General features: G+C 35.8%; 2 protein-coding genes across 8 annotated transcripts in view; one reads left to right on the top strand and one right to left on the bottom strand.

The window, feature by feature from the left end:
- Positions 1-6,316: 6,316 nt before the first annotated feature.
- On the bottom strand, positions 6,317-7,647 carry LOC122072255. The gene has a single exon (XM_042636841.1). The coding sequence runs from the start codon at positions 7,536-7,538 to the stop codon at positions 6,966-6,968; it is 573 nt and encodes a 190-aa protein (XP_042492775.1). The 5' UTR covers positions 7,539-7,647; the 3' UTR covers positions 6,317-6,965.
- Positions 7,648-12,551: 4,904 nt separating this feature from the next.
- The window catches only part of LOC122066387 (cell division cycle protein 27 homolog B-like), a 78,692-nt gene continuing 74,048 nt past the window's right edge, over positions 12,552-17,195 (top strand). For 2 of the 7 annotated variants that reach the window (XM_042630204.1, XM_042630199.1), the window contains exons 1-3: positions 12,552-12,858; positions 15,920-16,018; positions 16,796-16,868. In XM_042630204.1, the coding sequence (XP_042486138.1) occupies positions 12,754-12,858; positions 15,920-16,018; positions 16,796-16,868 (277 nt within the window). In that variant the 5' untranslated portion in view covers positions 12,552-12,753. The other 5 variants (XM_042630224.1, XM_042630220.1, XM_042630247.1 and 2 more) reach the window with 5 other exon arrangements.

Raw genomic sequence — 17,195 nt, 5'->3', positions numbered from 1 at the left:
TACAACTTACTGTATACCTAGACACGTAAATAATTTATTTATATATTTTTAAATAAAATAAATATAATATTCAAATGTCTCTGAGCGTACAGTATGTTGTAGGCTCAGAGACACGTTTCCCATTAATTATTATGTGTTTTCTTGTAACATATATCTTCTCCCTAAATAAGATGAAAATTACGATTAATACTCCAATAAATTGTGTAATAGCAGTGTTTTATGAGACTTGAATTTAACAGATACAACAAATTATTGTGAGAGGATTCCGGAGAGGCAGCGTGGCTGCTGCACTAGGATTGTGTAATAGCAGCGTTTTACGAGATTTAATTTTAACAGATATAATAAATTACTGGGAGAGGATTTCCGAGAGGCAGTGAGGCCAGTAGGAATACACATGGAAGTATCGATAGTGGTGGGATTTTATCTTTCTTGAAGAATGGGGCGGTCATTTTACCCCTTGCATCAGGGCTCAAGGGCAAATGCTACATTTCAGGCTTCTTTCTGCTTAACTAATGACACTAAATCTCGACACTTTAACGCCGCTAGTGGTAGACTCTTAGTAGCGTTTGGGNGGTTGTTTATTTTTAGTTATTTATTTATTTAATTTTAATTGCGTGGCTTGCGTCTTTAAATTCTTAGATGACGAATGGTTAGGACGTTATTTTTAGGACGGTAATTAGAATTAGATCAGAACCATTAATCAGTTCACTTTCGCATTATTAAAAGAAATAAAAAATAAAGTGGCTGCTCTCCCTGTGTTCGACCCGTAGCTACACTGATCCATACGCTTGCGGTTACATTTTAAATCTCAAACAATGGTCATGCTGAAGGGTGGAAAGGTTTTCTGATTTTAGTTTTTTGCGTATTGATGCCTAGACAATAATCTTGTTTCCATTCTTTATTCTATTTATATATACTTTGCTGCCTTTTAGCAAATATATATATATATATATATATTCAAAAGAGACAAAAGATCCCTACTAAATTCTGTGCTACATGTGCCCAAACAGAAGACAGCATGGGATGATTGCCCCATCCCCTTCAAATGAAAAAAATCCCACCCCCTATTAATGTTTCTGTGTGCATTCTCATTGGCCTCACAGTTGTGCAAAGACCATTTATCTTTCCAATGATCTTCTACCCTATTTAAAAATAGAATGCATATAGACAATTCAATATTTCTTGAAAAAAAAAAATAATATCATTTAGAATATGAATCTATCACGTTGGACATTGGGAAATTCATGAAATTGGCTACAAAATTGGATATTTTGAAGCCTAAGGGCCCGTTTGATAACGTTTCAAGAAACGTGTTTCTGCCTTTTCTGTTTTCAGAAACAACAGAAACGGAGTAAAAAGCGTTTGATAAAACTGTTTCGTTTCACTTATTTTCAGAAATAGAAATAAAAATTTTTACTTATTTGTGGTTCAAGAAACGACCCAGGCGAAACAAGTTGAACTTGTTTCGCCGTTTCTAGAAACGACTTGTGGCCATTCTTTCATTGGTTACTATCGACTTCTAAAAACATGACTTATCAAACACCTTCAATTCCGTTTCTGTTTCTAGAAACGAAAATTTATGTTTCTGCGGTTTCTTGAAATAGAAACGACAGAAACGTTATCAAACGGGCCCTAAGTGTAAGTAAGTTTTCACTAAATGGGTTATGGACAAGGTTCCCTGAGCCTACAACTTACTGTATACCTAGACACGTAAATAATTTATTTATATATTTTTACATAAAATAAATATAATATTCAAATGTCTCTGAGCGTACAGTATGTTGTAGGCTCAGAGACACGTTTCCCATTAATTATTATGTGTTTTCTTGTAACATATATCTTCTCCCTAAATAAGATGAAAATTACGATTAATACTCCAATAAATTGTGTAATAGCAGTGTTTTATGAGACTTGAATTTAACAGATACAACAAATTATTGTGAGAGGATTCCGGAGAGGCAGCGTGGCTGCTGCACTAGGATTGTGTAATGGCAGCATTTTACGAGATTTAATTTTAACAGATATAATAAATTACTGGGAGAGGATTCCCGAGAGGCAATGAGGCCAGTAGGAATACACATGGAAGTATCGATAGTGGTAGAATTTTTATCTTTCTTGAAGAGTGGGGAGGTCATTTTACCCCTTGCATCAGGGCGCAAGGGCAAATGTTACCTTTCAGGCTTCTTTCCCCTTAACTAATGACACTAAATCTCGACATTTTAATGCCGCTAGTGGTAGACTCTTAGTAGCGTTTGGGTTTTTTTTTTTTGGGGTAAAGTTTTCTAATATTTGAATACATGCATGATGTGTAATGTGCATTGATGGATATCAATAAATGTCCCATTTACTTGTGTATCACATGATGACTTTGTGTGCGCACAAAGGATAGTTATGCACATAGTGGCTCTTTTGCCTCAAAAAAAAAAATTTTTTTGATATTAATTAGAAAAAATGCTGGGTATACTAGGTTAGGGGTATATTTAAATTTGTGCCTATCTTCTCCTCCTTCCTTCGGAAAAGTCCCCTATTTCTTTTTCATTCCATCCCTTTCATTGATTGAGCCATTAGTTTTAGAAAAATCAGCATCACACATAACCTCCTCCCAATTAATTATTAGGTCCTTTTTTATACAGATATTAACTGTTAGGTCTACTCTAATCTTAACCATATGAAGTAGAACTCATCATAATCAGCCACATGGTAGTACATTAGTACATGCATGTGATAAAGGACTTGACATTCATGTCATTAGTAAAATGTCATGACACATTAAGGACCGAGGAAAAAAAAGATAGATGAGAAAAAAATAGAAAAAAGGTCGTGGTTGTCTAATAGGATACACGTTTCTATTGGAGAGGATCTTTTTAGCCTAATAAGGAAATTAAAGTGATTCAACATTTAACCCAAAAATATCATAACTCATTACAAAATTACCATAAAAAGGTTATATAATGAACACAGAACTGTTAAAAGACATGCCTATAACCTTATGGCTGACTCCTAAATATCATGGAGACATCTGCAAGACCCTTTACCACATGTACACCCCATGGCTGGTCATAATATTATGGGTACTACCAAAGGTTTTGGCTTCTACCTTAATAACATCAATAACAAAATAATAATAGTAATAATAATAATAATAATAATAAATCCAATATTGTCTATCAACTTAAATTTAAATTAAGAGTCATGATATGTTATGATCCCATATCAGCTTATGGGGGCTGATCCCACATCGATTTCTATATATCGATTTCTTATAGAAATTGATGTGGGTTGATATGGTCTTTGGTTCTCTCACCTTGTAAGTCGGTTTATGGGGTTGAGTTCTTCCAGGACCGTAACATGATAACCTATCAACAATGAATATTTATTGCCATTAGCCTTTGTCATTACTCTCTCCATTTAGGGAGAGGGGAGATCTAAATATGACCTAGCCATCACACATACACACACACACACACACACACACACACACACACACATATATATATATATATATATATCTTCATCTTCTTATTTTTCAGCATTTTGAAACATTATATTCCTCAATCATGAAACCTAAACCCCATGAAACCTCACTACGAAGGTACAAGACTATAAAGACTAATAATGAATTATTCCTAGTTGTAAATTTATTTTCCAAAGCCATTTAGGTTTGGTTATAAAATGAAATCTTTTGTTGTTTTCGTAATTTTTCAAAATATTTTGGTGATACTTTTTCATCAATACAAATATTTAGAAAATAGTATATAGAAAAATCAATATTCCTTTAAACTAAGTAATATATTTAACATGCATATACAATGTTAAAAAAAAAAAAAAATTCCCATACATGCTGGGCTGAAAAATGTGCCAGAATACTCGACCCAATTGAGAACCTAACGTTTACATGTATATATATATATATAAGCCCATTAAAGAAATTTTCCCATTCTGGGCTTGAAGGAAGATTAGGCATCTTGATCCAAATTTCCTTTACCAGGTGCTGAAGATCAAAACCCCTATAGGGTTTTAGTAGTTGTAAGTTGTAAGTTGTAAGTTGTAACTAACAACATTTGTTCATGTTTGAACTTTGAAGTCGACCCCACCCATGGTCTTTGGTTTAACTGGGCCATAAGAGAAGCCCAAATATCTAGATCCATTCCATCACAATGCAACATTGGACTGGGCTAGGGATTGCCTTGAGATATGCTACTAATCTTGTATCTAAATAATTGAACATTATCACAAAATAAATTTAATCCTCTCCTTAAAAAGGGAATAATATCTTCATGTTACCGCCTGGATAATTAGACATCCAATCCATAATCGCAACAACCTAATTCATAGATTTTCAATATATTGGTGGCCTTATTCGTTGATTAAGTTGATGGAGAGATGAATGTGTAACTTTATGTGAGGTGGGGACAAGATTATCCAAACTGTGGGACACAGTATGTAACATCAAAGAGGAGGGTGGTTTAGGAATTTGGCGGCTCTAAGTGTTAATAAAGTATTGATGTTTAAACTTTGTTGGTCTATCATATCAGATTTTTCATATCTTGGCATGTATATGCAAGCAAGGTATTTGAATGAAGATAGTTCCTTAAAGAGGTTTACTCCATCATCTTCTATTTTGTCAAGATTCAAGGAGGCTTGGGACTTTGTTTTTGCTAATGAGATATGAATTATTGAGAATGGAACCAAAATCAATTTCTGGATAGATAGATGGATTGGAGACTTGTCCATAGCAGAGAGCTCAGGATTGGATAGAAATCTATTTAATAATTTTACTACCAAAGTCTTACACTTTATTTGGAAACTATTAATTTGATCATACGGGTATTTTCTCTATTAAATCTATAGATGATGAATAAGAGGTTATCTATAGATGATGCAATTGTTCATAAAAGAGTTCCCTTGCCTTGAGATGTGATCTATGTTTGCAGAAGAGGGAAAGCTTTAATCATATTCTCATGGAGTGTTCTTTTTCTAAGAAGCTTTGATGTCATTATGATCCCAATGGCCAAAACAATCGACAATAGAGGGAAGCTTTAATCTTTCACTACTTTCGTGAAGCTAATGGTGTGGCAGATTTCCTTGCCAAGGATGCTGCAAAATCGGGATCCTCGGAGATAAATATATATTTTTTTTCTCATATCAAATCTGAAATTGCGCGTGATGCTGATTCGAGACCTCAGTTTCATTTATGTTAATTTTTCTTGATTTATTCTCCCCTACTGATGGCCAGGCCAAAGGTGGGGGTTTATAAATTTTTTTGGTTGAGTTGTATTTTCTTTCTCTCTGTTTTTTAATACAATTTTTTATCTCTAGCAAAAGAAAAAAAATTTTTTGACAATAGAGGGGTCTTTTCATGTGGTGGAAGAGAGAATCCTTAATTAGTTGTACCTCTCATGTGTCTGTGTTATGAATGGAACCATTCCTTGGATTTTTTGATAGCGTTGCCATTTTTTTTTTTTTTTTTTTTTGTGTGTGCTAACGACTGGTCCAGGCCTTTGGCCTGACTAGTCCCGTGGGCCCATACTGACCCCACAACCACGTGGATCAGGTCATACCGGGGTTGATTGAGAACCATTCAACTTTCACTGAAAGCAGTGAAGAGCAATAAACACCGCCGTGTGAGTGGCCAAAGGTGTGCCTAGTGGGAGTCATACTCAAGACATCCGAGTTTACAGCTCATACCAAGTTCATTGCTCACCAACTACCCTAGCTCCAAGTTTGACAACGTTGCCTCATATTAATCAGTATTTATCTTTAATTTCTTGGAAGATCACACATTGTTATAGGGAATCGAACCCACTGACTAACTTATTAGCAAAGAAGAGTGCCTTCCTTCAACCATCTTATATAAATGGCCAACCAGCCCATTTTTTTTCCACCATGACATCTTTTGGGACTCCCAGGAAAGATCACAGCTCAGATTTGAATATTAAGAGCTATAAATTGTCCCTGGCAAAGTCTTTTTCTTGAGATTATGTTGATAGTCATGTTGAAGGTGGAACCTTGAGTCATTAAGAGATTTTCCTTTTGATTTGTCTTATTCGCTAATAATGGATGCACCGAAGGTGGAGTTTAAGTAAAATTTGTAATTTTTCTCTTCTGAGAATATGAGACGTTAATCCTTTACATCTTTATACATAGTAATACATACTTATGTTGACCTTTAGCCCAAAAAAAAAAATCACTTGTTGACAACACAGTACAGCGTCTTGGAAAATTGAAACAAAGGTGGAGCTTTCTATGTAAAAGTTTAGCCCTTGGTGTAGCATGATGAGATCCTGCCTTGTCTTAGTGATCAGAAGGAAAAAAGAAATACAATATAATTCCATTAAATTATTGCGGATAACCAACATAATTTATGTCAAACTTAAATCAAAGGCACATGCAAAAAGAGGCCTTTGTAGTGAGCGTTCTAATTATCAACACTCACATGTACATTGATCAAACATGAAAACATGTCATCTTGATACATAGATTATTGTCCTTGGGGTGCCTGGGGCATAGGGTCAGAATTGGAGATTTCAGTCATATTATCTTCCATGAGAGAGAGAGAGAGAGAGAGAGAGAGAGAGAGAGAGAGAGAGAGAGAGAGAGAGAGAGAGAGAGAGAGAGAAACTATCATATATAAAGGGGGTGAGTGTCTCTGGACCAACCCGACGAAAAACCCTAGAGGGAAAACTGCAAGGGTTGATCATGAAAACCAGATTACAGGTTCAAAAAAGAGTGTTCAAATCATCCAGGAAATATACTAAGGGGGTTGGAGTTATTCCAAGAGATAGCCCTAGATAAAAGGGTAATAAAAAGACTCATAATTATAGAAGTTGACTTGTCAACAAACAAAACTGACAGAGAGGAGGTGATGATGAAGATTTGAAGACCAGGTTACTCTCAAGGAGGACTCTTTTTGGATTCAAGATCCCATAAAGCCCCACATGGCCACAACCCTGCCTTTTAGTAACTCATTTCACTGGTTTCTGCTCAGTCATCTCCTTAGTAATGGCTGGAATACAACTTGAGCTCCTTGCAATCCCACCCTTCTTTACACCTCCCCTATCCCTAGGACTAATTGACTTAGCCCTAATTCCTCTCCCATCTAACCCTGTACTCTTCTTCAATATGTCTTTCATGGCATCAGCCTGGAACAAAGCTGGGTACCTCTTACCAATTCTATTGAACCTCACACACACATTCATGTGAGACTTCAAAGCTTCTTCTCCACTCCCTCCATTCTTCTCCACCTCTTCCTTCACTGCCTCCGAGCATAACCCGCAAATCCACTTACCGGAGAATTTATCGCGAACGCGCTGAACGTACTCCGGCGTATACTCTTCGCTCATACCGCAACACTCACACTTTGCATCCTCTACTTCAGTGATCGTCGGGAGCTTTAAATCGATTGCTTCTTTGCTTAGGTCGAAGGAGATGTCGGAAAGAGTCCTTTGCAGGCTTTCCATGGACAGCCTTGCTGGCTTGGTTCCTAAGTTGTTAGTCCTTGAATAGGAAGTAACAAGTGTGTCACCGTTTGGTGCCATGAATCACAAACTTGAGAAAACCCCTCTTAAGTTTTTAGGAACTATGAAGGACTTGAAGTTGAAGTGTGGACAGATGATATTGTTATCTCTTGTGAGAAGAAGTTGTGAGTCCCTAAACCCTAATTTATATCATTTCAGCACAACCTTTTTGGAAGCAAAGGATTGACATATACTAGTGGACCCTAGAAACTCTCGTGCATGTAATGAATGCATAAAAAAGAAAACTCATGAATGCCCTAGATTTTTCATGATCAGATGATTGAACCTAAAACCTAAAAGCAACAAATTTTTTTGAGATAGTCACAAAATATAGCAACTTATCACCTCCAATTATTGAAGAAAAAAAATTATGGGAAAAAAAATTACTATTGGGTTGTGTGGGTCCTGCATCAGCACGGGTGCCAAGGAGAAGAAGGGTCAAGGCAGTCATTTTACCCTCCCTGTGAGAAAGGTTAGGCTATATGCAGCCCCGTAGATCCATCGTTCATGGGGTATAGACGGTGGATCTTAGGTGGGGATGGTCCCTATGTAAAGAGAGAATCTGGACTCCGATCCTTTGCCCTAATTTACTTAGGGCAAAAGATCATTCCCTGGTCGCATGGCCCCTACATTAGCATAGGGGCCAATGAGACTGTGGTCAAGAGCATTAACATGAATGAAATTTTTTATTTCACAAAAAATAGAGTAATAATCTCGTGTGACCTTGTGTCTGCCGATGAGAACATGGAACCATACGATTTTTTATTTATTTGTTTTGTGCATCCTTGGAATGAGATCATGGGACCAAACTTTTTTTTTTTTTTCTTATTTTTTAGAGGAAGAGGAAGTTCAGCCCTGTTCACCAGAAATGCAAAAAAGTGAGAGAATTATTGTTAGCTTTTTTGAGTTAAAAATGTTTTAGATGGCTAAAATTGAAACCGGATGGATCTTTCACGTTTGGGCCATTGCAGCCATATGACAATTGTAGCTCTCTTTTTTACTTTAATAATAGGGGGAAGCTTAATGGAAAAGGATAGCTTCATATGTGATTGTTCCTCAACCATAGAACAAAAAGATCAAAAGAACCCCTAAATTAGATCACGAGAAGTACATAATAGAAGAAGAAAAATGAGAGGTGGTGGGAAAATGTAAGAAACTTGGTACACTTAAGAGTCACATATCTTCAAAGAAAAGAAAATGATAGCTTAATTAATCACAGATTTCTTGGATGGAGGAAAGGTGGTTCACTGGTTCTATCGATTTCAATGAAGATGATATTTCCATATATGTGGGTTTAATTCAACAGAGAAAGGGAGATGGATTATGGCTTCTTAAGTTCACCAGAGAATCCTAACTGTCTTACCTTCCAAACAGAGACCCCCTGATGAGTCACAACCTTATAACAGTGTTGTTGTTATACTTTCTCATGTGATGAAAGCAAAGGTGAACAACAGATAGCCACACAAATATTTTCAATTTAAAACTAAACCCTAAGACACAGGATTGCCACCTTTGAGATTTTAAATAAGTTAAGATGACTGTGATTTGACATTAATGAATATAAAAAAAAAAGGGGGTATGAGTATGTTGACAGGGATAGGATTCCAATACATAGACCCCATGATCATAGAGTGATCCTAGGGCTGGAAGGATCCAAGCACGCATTCTAGGTCACCCTAGCCCTAGGATCACTCTCAGGTCCCTAGGCTCTATATATAAAGAGGAGCTGGATCCAAGTTGATAGTGTTCCTTAAGGTAAAGCACTTTTTTGATGATCCAAATCTCTTCAATGACATCTTTAATGTGTCCTAAAATTTATTTGTACTGCCCACATCTTCATTTATCTATTTAAAAAAAATTAGCTTAATCTACTTTTCCATGTAGAATATACAAGTATGGAAGTCTATAACATTGTAGTCCAAAATTTTAAGGCATGGATAATTTAAGGGGAGGTGTCAATTGGTACAATAGTACTTCTGATGAATCAGTTCTGCAAGTTCTAGTCGAGGGTTCAAATATGATTCTTTTCCATAGAGCTCAGGGACCAAAGAGTGATCATACAACTAGGGTGACCTTGAAACATGTGTCAAGGTCCTCCCAACCGTGGGATCATTCTCTGGTCCCTGGACTCTATGGAAGGAAGAATTTAAAGGTAGGATTAGAATGGTACCAATTAATGTATCCAATAAATACCTTGGAAGCAAAAGCAATCACCAATCGATCCCACCTAATTGGTCCAAGCATCAAATCACCAGTCAATTAAGCTCAAAGATATATATTTTTTTTGCCGACATATTAAATCCATACACAATATATAATAAAATTAGACAAAAATGTATGAAATTTTCCTTGTGAATTCAATGGCCTATTTTTAACATGAGTTCTTAGAACCTATGAGAGTCAATAGTGAGTGAAAAACCTAACTCACCCATATATAAACCCCCTGTAATTGGCCGCTAATCAGTTCGGTCTGGTTCTGATTCTATAATGGTCAAGACCAGACCAATTTACCAATTATCAGTTTTGGTTATTGTTGATTGATTCTAGTCCGATTAATCGCTTATGATCCAAGATTGACACCCTTGAGGGATTCCCATTCAATGGTCAATTTGAACAAAGGAGACCTTAATGTGGCTCAAAATTAAGGATGAGCCATCAAGGAAGGGGTAAGGAAAAGAACAGTTTCTCTATTTAGTCTGCGTTTGGTAGTCATTCAGAAAAATGTTTTTGGCGTTTTTCATTCTATGGAACAAAAAAACGGAATAAAGCGTTTGGTGTCAACTTAATGTTTTTCCTTTTTTTTTTTTTAACGAAAAAGAAAAAGAAAAATACGCTAGAAACAAATAATGATGGAACAGCAAAACCTTGCTTCATCATTTCCATTTCGTTGAAAAAACAAAAAAAGTGAAAACTAGGGTAATCGTTCCTGAAATAGGTTCACCAAATGCCATTTGTTTGTTTTAAAACAACATTTTGGTACAGAAATAAAAAATTCTGTTATTGACATGAAATGTCGTTTCTGGAAGTGAATGACTACCAATTTATGAAAAAAATTTCCTTCACACACCCAGTTTAGAAGGTCTTTCTAAGCAATCCACCACTTTTAGCTATGTGGATAGATGATGTGAAAAACCTATTATTAGACAGGGGGTATGGTTTGAATAGACACATGTCAAATTCTAGAGCCTAATTCAATCAAACATCTTCTTACGTATTAACATGTATTTCCATGTAGGTCCATTTACACTTAAGCTCCTCTAATATTGTTACTCACTTATGGTGGTCCTAGATTTTTAAAGCTTTATGTTATTGCTTGGAAATTTTTTCAATTGTGCTAAAAGTTCACATGTGGGAGAGAGACCTAGGGATTTACTTGTCAATAAAATTTGGCCCAATTTGATTTTTCGCATGACATTTTTCTAGGGTAGTTTATGCTTTGTAAGAGGACAATCCAAGAAACCCTTATTTAAATTAAAATTCATAAACATTACATAAAATATAAGTTTTGCAACAGTAGCAGACCACCGTTAAATAGTCTTTATGGGCGATAACACAACTATTGTAAGAACTGCACTAAAAGAGCCCTTGCAAATGCTTAGGGGTAATTTTTCCTACAAACTGTGTTTCTTTCCAATAGAGGTGGTTATTTGGATAGGGTTTAAATCAAGTCTAAATAGTTTACTTTTAGCTATAGCAATATTTCCATTAGTTACGTTGAATTATCATGCAGAATTTGAGAAACGACAATCAAAGAACAAATGTTCAACACTCTCAAAGAAATTTCAACATAGGTAGTGATTAGGAATTGAAAGATTTATTTGAAGAAGAAAGTATTAGGTAGGAATTGAAAGATTTTTCATATATTAATTATTCACCAAAAAAACTCATAAGCCACCCCCAATACTGTAGACCTTTATTGGTGGCAATAGAAAACCACTTCTAAAATTGACCTAACCCCACCTCACCTCACCTCACCTCACCTCACCTCACCCTACCCTGCCTATTCCAGCCTTGCAATACTCCCTCTCTTCATCCCAACCTACTTTCCAAGCCCCCAACCCCTATAATTCCAACCCACAACCTGAAAGTTTTGGCAAAGTTTTATTAAAAACAGGACAAGTATTCTCTATAAATTTGCATATCCCAATATTGATAGTCCTTTGAACAACTATGCCATAGCTCTATTGAACAAACAGGAAGGTGAAAAAAAGAGAGGTAAGGGAGGAACCATTATGTCCAATTAATTTATAATTTTGAAGAAAGTAGAACAAAATTTCCCCATCGGAGATCCATGACTCATTGAACTACTAGTGGAGGTAAAAGAGGGGGATGTTGGAATAAGAGGCGAGAGTCCATTTTGAAACAAGGTAACAACGAGAGGGAGGAGAGAAGATTGGAATCATAAAAATAACCTCATTTAAAATAGGGTAAGTACAAGTGATGTGACCGATGATTATCCATTCATGGGTTGTCCAGATAGTTAGAACAAATTAGGGATTGTGTGAATAGGTGCTTAGTCCTAGGTTCAATTCTCTATCTGTGCAGGAATTCCTCTTCTATTGTGATTTTAAAAAAAATGAACCCTTTCTATTTTATTATTTTCTTGCTAAACAAACACAACCTATAAGTAGTTTTCAATGTGCTTTGCATTAAGGTTGTGTTTGGTAAAGTCAAGAGAAAAAAAGAAAAGAAAATTGTACTTTTTTTAATTTAAAAAATTCTCTTTTTGTGCATTGCATAATGTCCAGTATCAAGAGAAGATTCTTTTTTGAAATTCAAAGTTCATCTTAAAAAAATCCTAGAAAAAAATACAAAAAAACATAAAAAAATATAAAATTTTTTATTTTCCTTGCTTCTGATAGCTAAATATACATTTTTATTTTTTTCTATTCTTTTCATTTCTTTTCTTCCCGTTTCTAGATTTAGTTTTTGTTCTCTTGGCTATCAAACACAGCGTAAGGCAAACATTTTTTCTTTATCGGAAATCAACGGTCAACAAAGTCCGCCCTTATCGTATGAAGTCCTTCATACCCTGGTTTTCGAATTCCGATTCATGAAAGATTGAGGTAGGGAATCTCTTCACCGAGGGTGAAGGGTACAACTTTTTGTTTTGTTTTTAAATTTGTTCTGCAAAAGTTTCCGTTAGAGTGCTGCTTTCAATTTTCAAACCCTCATAAACCCAAATCGACTGGTTCGAGGCGCTCTCCCTCTCCCTTCCTCTATCCTCTCTGAAGCCATGGAAACCCTACTCATTGACTGTGTGCAGAGCAGTCTTAGTCATTTCATGTCCGGAAACGCCATTTTTCTTTGCGAGCGCCTATGTGCAGAGTTTCCATCAGAGGTCTGTACCTAATTTTTCTTCCTTCTTTTTGCTCTTATGTATTTCCCTGGGAACGCATTCGCCCTTGTTCAGCAATATAGTTGGCGGAGCTTTCTGTTTTGGCTTAGCTGTTTCTAATAACTTCTTTATGAGGGTTTTATTTATCTATTTATGTTTTTCGTTCGTTCCGAAGTGTTGAAGTTTCGTCTTTCCCTTTTAATGTTATAGCACTTATTTTGGATTTTCTCTTGTATTGTTGATTAAATGATTAAAAGTTCATCATAATTAGGAGACAAAATTTGGCCGATTTCATACTGAAGTGGTAGTGCTGAAACTCACTACTAGTAAGTTTTATATTGGTTAAGCAAGACCTGGGTTAGTGATTAGGAGTATGGTTTACTTGTTGAAACTCTCTAGCATTTCAAATGTGAGATGTAGTGAAACAAAAAGGCCATGGAAAATTGGAAATGAAATGTACCCCCACTACCCTAAGAAGAAATTTTTTTTTTTTTTTCTATGGATTATTTGGGACGCTTGGATGATTAATGGTTACATTGTAAGCATGGAAGGAGTAAACGGAGTTGTTTGTGGGACGGTGGGTTTGTAGCTGAGAAGTGGGGTTTCTGAATGATAGCTGGTCTAGAAGTATACATACTAACTTGATGTTCAACTTAAAGCATAAATTATGAACTTATAAACGTTAGAGAACACGATCACTGTAAGGATTTTATAGAACTTGTCTTTCTAATTGTAATAGAGAGCTGCAATCACCAGCTGCCAAGTGCTCAAAGAAACAAGTAATTGATTCATGAGTTAGGGTAATCCACTCCAACAGCAATATATGAATGTCTACTGTAATTTTACAATAATACCATTTGATGGATGTATGGTATTGTTAATTATGTGGCCAAATCTCTTAACTGCTAGCATTATTGTAAAATCAAAGCCAACTCAGTGCATTCGAACCTTTTCCCAACTACTAGGTTTTTGCTAGGTGGCTTCTGTTCCACTGTTGCATTCTCTTCCAGGTCACATCTTCTGGTGAGTCATAAGCATAATGTTGTTGCTTGCTGCTTAACCAAAGTCATTTTTGGCTCTCGGTTGTCTTTCTAACACCTTGAGCCTGCCACTACATATTTTCTCACTTGTGTATCCATTTTGTCTTCTGCGTATGGCCAGAACATGTCAGTCAGCTCTCCTTCATCTAATAACCTGTTTGTGCTACTTTTTAAGTTATTTCTGAACATGTCAGTCAGCTCTCCTTCATCTAATAACCTGTTTGTGCTACTTTTTAAGTTATTTCTGGTGCATCTATTTATGGTTCTATACTTCTATTCATCTTATGTTTTTTCCCCTTCTCATGCACTTGATGTTTTATGAATTTCAAGGTGCTTCTGTGAGTATTTGACAGCCCCTGTTGACCATATATAATCATTAAAGGATATAAAAGTTCTTTATGACCATAAAGGAGGTTAGGGCCGAATTGGAGGTTTTGCAAATAATGGGGCAAGGAGGATGCTATTTTCAACCTTAGGTATTTGACGTTACTATTGTGTACACCATAGTTGTCACGGCGCCAAGGCGAACCAAGGCGGTGGAGGGTTGTCTAAGCGCTTAGGCGAGAAGGCGCTCGCCTTAAGGCGAACTAGGCGAACAAGTGTTATTTTTTATTTTTCCTATTTTCTAACATTATTTAGTAAGTTATATATACCTTGTATCATAAAAAATCAAGATTAAACCACATCAGGTCATTAAAAATCAACATTTAGCCACATCAAATCATAAAAAATTAACATTAAGTCATATTAAGTTATAAAAAATCAACATTTAGAGAAATGCTCTTATTCTATAATAAGTTTGACTGGTCAAATGATTTTATTTTTACATGAGACTTTTTGTATTAGTTATAACATAAAGCCAACTTTCTAACAAGTCTAAGATTACTTAAATCTGAGTTGCAATGACAAAGTTATGCTTCAGTCAAACTTACTTTTAAGTGCACGAATACTGTTAAAATCGCCTGTATGGCTTAACAGGCAGTTGAAAGGGAAGTAATACATACTTTTAAGTGCGCGAATACTGTTAAAATTGCTTGAATGAAAATAATTTTATGAATATCAAAACAAAATATTATTTTACCGGACTTTTGGTTTTTAGCAATGTTTTAACATGATAGAATTTATAAAATTTTCATAATTGAGAAAAACCCTAGCATTTAAAAGTTGAAAATCGTCCCTATTACCAAAATCTAGTTTTTGTTCTTGGACTGGAGGGTTGACTTTTTATCCTTTTAGAATTTGATTTTTAAACTATTTTTATTGGATTCAAATAGGGGGTATTTGCTTATTTATGAATAATATCTTAAGTAAATATTTACTTGAATGATATTTGGCATAAATAAGTGCCGAAACATAAGGCGACATGCAGTGCAACAAGGCGGCTGTCACCTAGGCCCTAGGTAAATCGCCTGGACGCCTAGTTGTATCCTAGGCGACGCCTTGACAACTATGGTGTACACCCATGAAAACTTGACTAGTGGAGTGCTGATTAAATAAATCATTATGATCTTTGAAGTTCAAGCAGTGGGCATCTAATGTCAATACCTGAGTGCTGTGTCATCTCTCCTTTGATTAAACCTAACACCATGTAAAGTAATGCACTTAAGAACAAACCTTTTGATCTGTTCACATCATAATGTCCTTTATCATTGTCTGTAAACTGTAGGACATGTGTGAGGTAGTTGTTACTTTTAATGAGCATGATAGGAACTATCATGGAGAAACATGACTTCTGAATCATGAAGGTAAGATGGGCTGTCCTTGAGGCCCTTTTCTCATACAGCCAATTATGAATGGAAAATTTTTATTTTCAAGAGTAGGTCGAGAGATATATGTTGTTGGTAAATCTGTAGATGGTGTTGCAGGTAGTTGATCATGGAAGTGGATGGAACTCTAGTCTCTTAAAATATACTGAGTAAGGGAGAGCATATTGACCGTATTTTTAGCATGCATATGCATTGATATGGGTTGTCACTTAAGATCAATGGCCTGATGATGGCTGAACCAACTGTTTTTTTTGCTAGTGTTTCCCTTGGAAGAGTGAATTTTGGTACGGAATGTGGGGGAGGAAGGAAAAGACTGCATATACATGGCAGAATGTAATGCTGGGCAACCAAGAAGAAGTCAGTAGAATGCACCCAGCCTTGACCTGGAATGTGTGGCTTGTGTAGGGATTTTGAGCATAAATATTTTTCTTGTCTTGTAAAGTCTCTCAGTGCATGTTATTTACCTTTGTTGGGGATAGGGTGATGAGCTTTTTTATTTTCCTTTTGCCTTCTCTGTTGGTGGGTAACAAAATACGGTGATTTCAAGATATCATCTTTTCCTTTTAGTTGCTTGAACAAGTGAGTTACCAATGATTCGAAGGAGTCATTCTGCATTACCAGCATTTTTTTTATGCTCAGACTGGTATTTCAATTGTTGGAAAATAGGTCTGGGATGATTATAGAGGACACTCTGCCTTAGATGCTCAAGCTACAACTTTGCTTTAGTTTCACCCTCTGTTTTTGTAATTTCCAATTAAGTCTGCTTGTTGAAGTGATAAGTGAGGTAGCATTGTTTATGTTTACACCTTTGACAATTTGAATTGCTTGCGTTCAACGCAATTTGTGGTCTAATCTTTATTATGTGAGCCTAAAATTAAATGAACAGATTTGGTTACTGTATTCATCCTTTTGGAGAGGGAACTGTGGGGCAGGGGAAGTCTATATAATGTATTATATATAGCCGTTCTTTCAATTTGAATTTGATAATGATCACTGTCTTGCTGCTTATTCATCTCCAGTGCTGTATTATGTTAAAATCTGATTTCTTTTTCTATTCCTGGTGCTAACTCCCTTTGTTGTGTCATTTCAGATTTCTTTCGTTAAATTGACTTCAAAATTTACTCTTAATTGCAGTTGAATTTGCAACTATTGGCTAGTTGTTATTTGCATAGGAATCAAGCTTACTGTGCATACCAAGTATTGAAAGGTACTTTCCTCACATTAGTTTCCCACAAGGTCAAGCTTCCTACCCATGTGTCAGACATCGACAAATGTGGGTGGTTCCATGTTATAGAGTAACTCGGTCAAACTTCAACCCAAAACAGGCAGACAAAGTGGTTATAAAGTGAGTCTACTGTGCCATAAAATTACAATACTCGTAACAATGGAGTCTTGTTGAATTCTTATAATTTTTTATTTTTATTTTTTGTAATTCTTAGCTCACTTTAAGACACTTTTTTCTTGTTTGGGGTTGAATCTTGACCAGTGAGGTGTGATTGGGTCCTCTATCACATGGGCTGTAACATGATTGGCA

The sequence above is a fragment of the Macadamia integrifolia genome, chromosome 2 (genome assembly GCF_013358625.1).
Source record: "Macadamia integrifolia cultivar HAES 741 chromosome 2, SCU_Mint_v3, whole genome shotgun sequence".
In the NCBI taxonomy this organism is placed as follows: Eukaryota; Viridiplantae; Streptophyta; class Magnoliopsida; order Proteales; family Proteaceae; genus Macadamia; species Macadamia integrifolia.
Note: the sequence above shows the minus strand (reverse complement) of the source record. Positions and strands in the feature narration are given on the sequence as shown.

Coding starts and splice junctions, on each gene's coding strand:
- LOC122072255 (XM_042636841.1), bottom strand. CDS start 7,538: ATGGCACCAAACGGTGACACACTTGTTACTTCCTATTCAAGGACTAAC.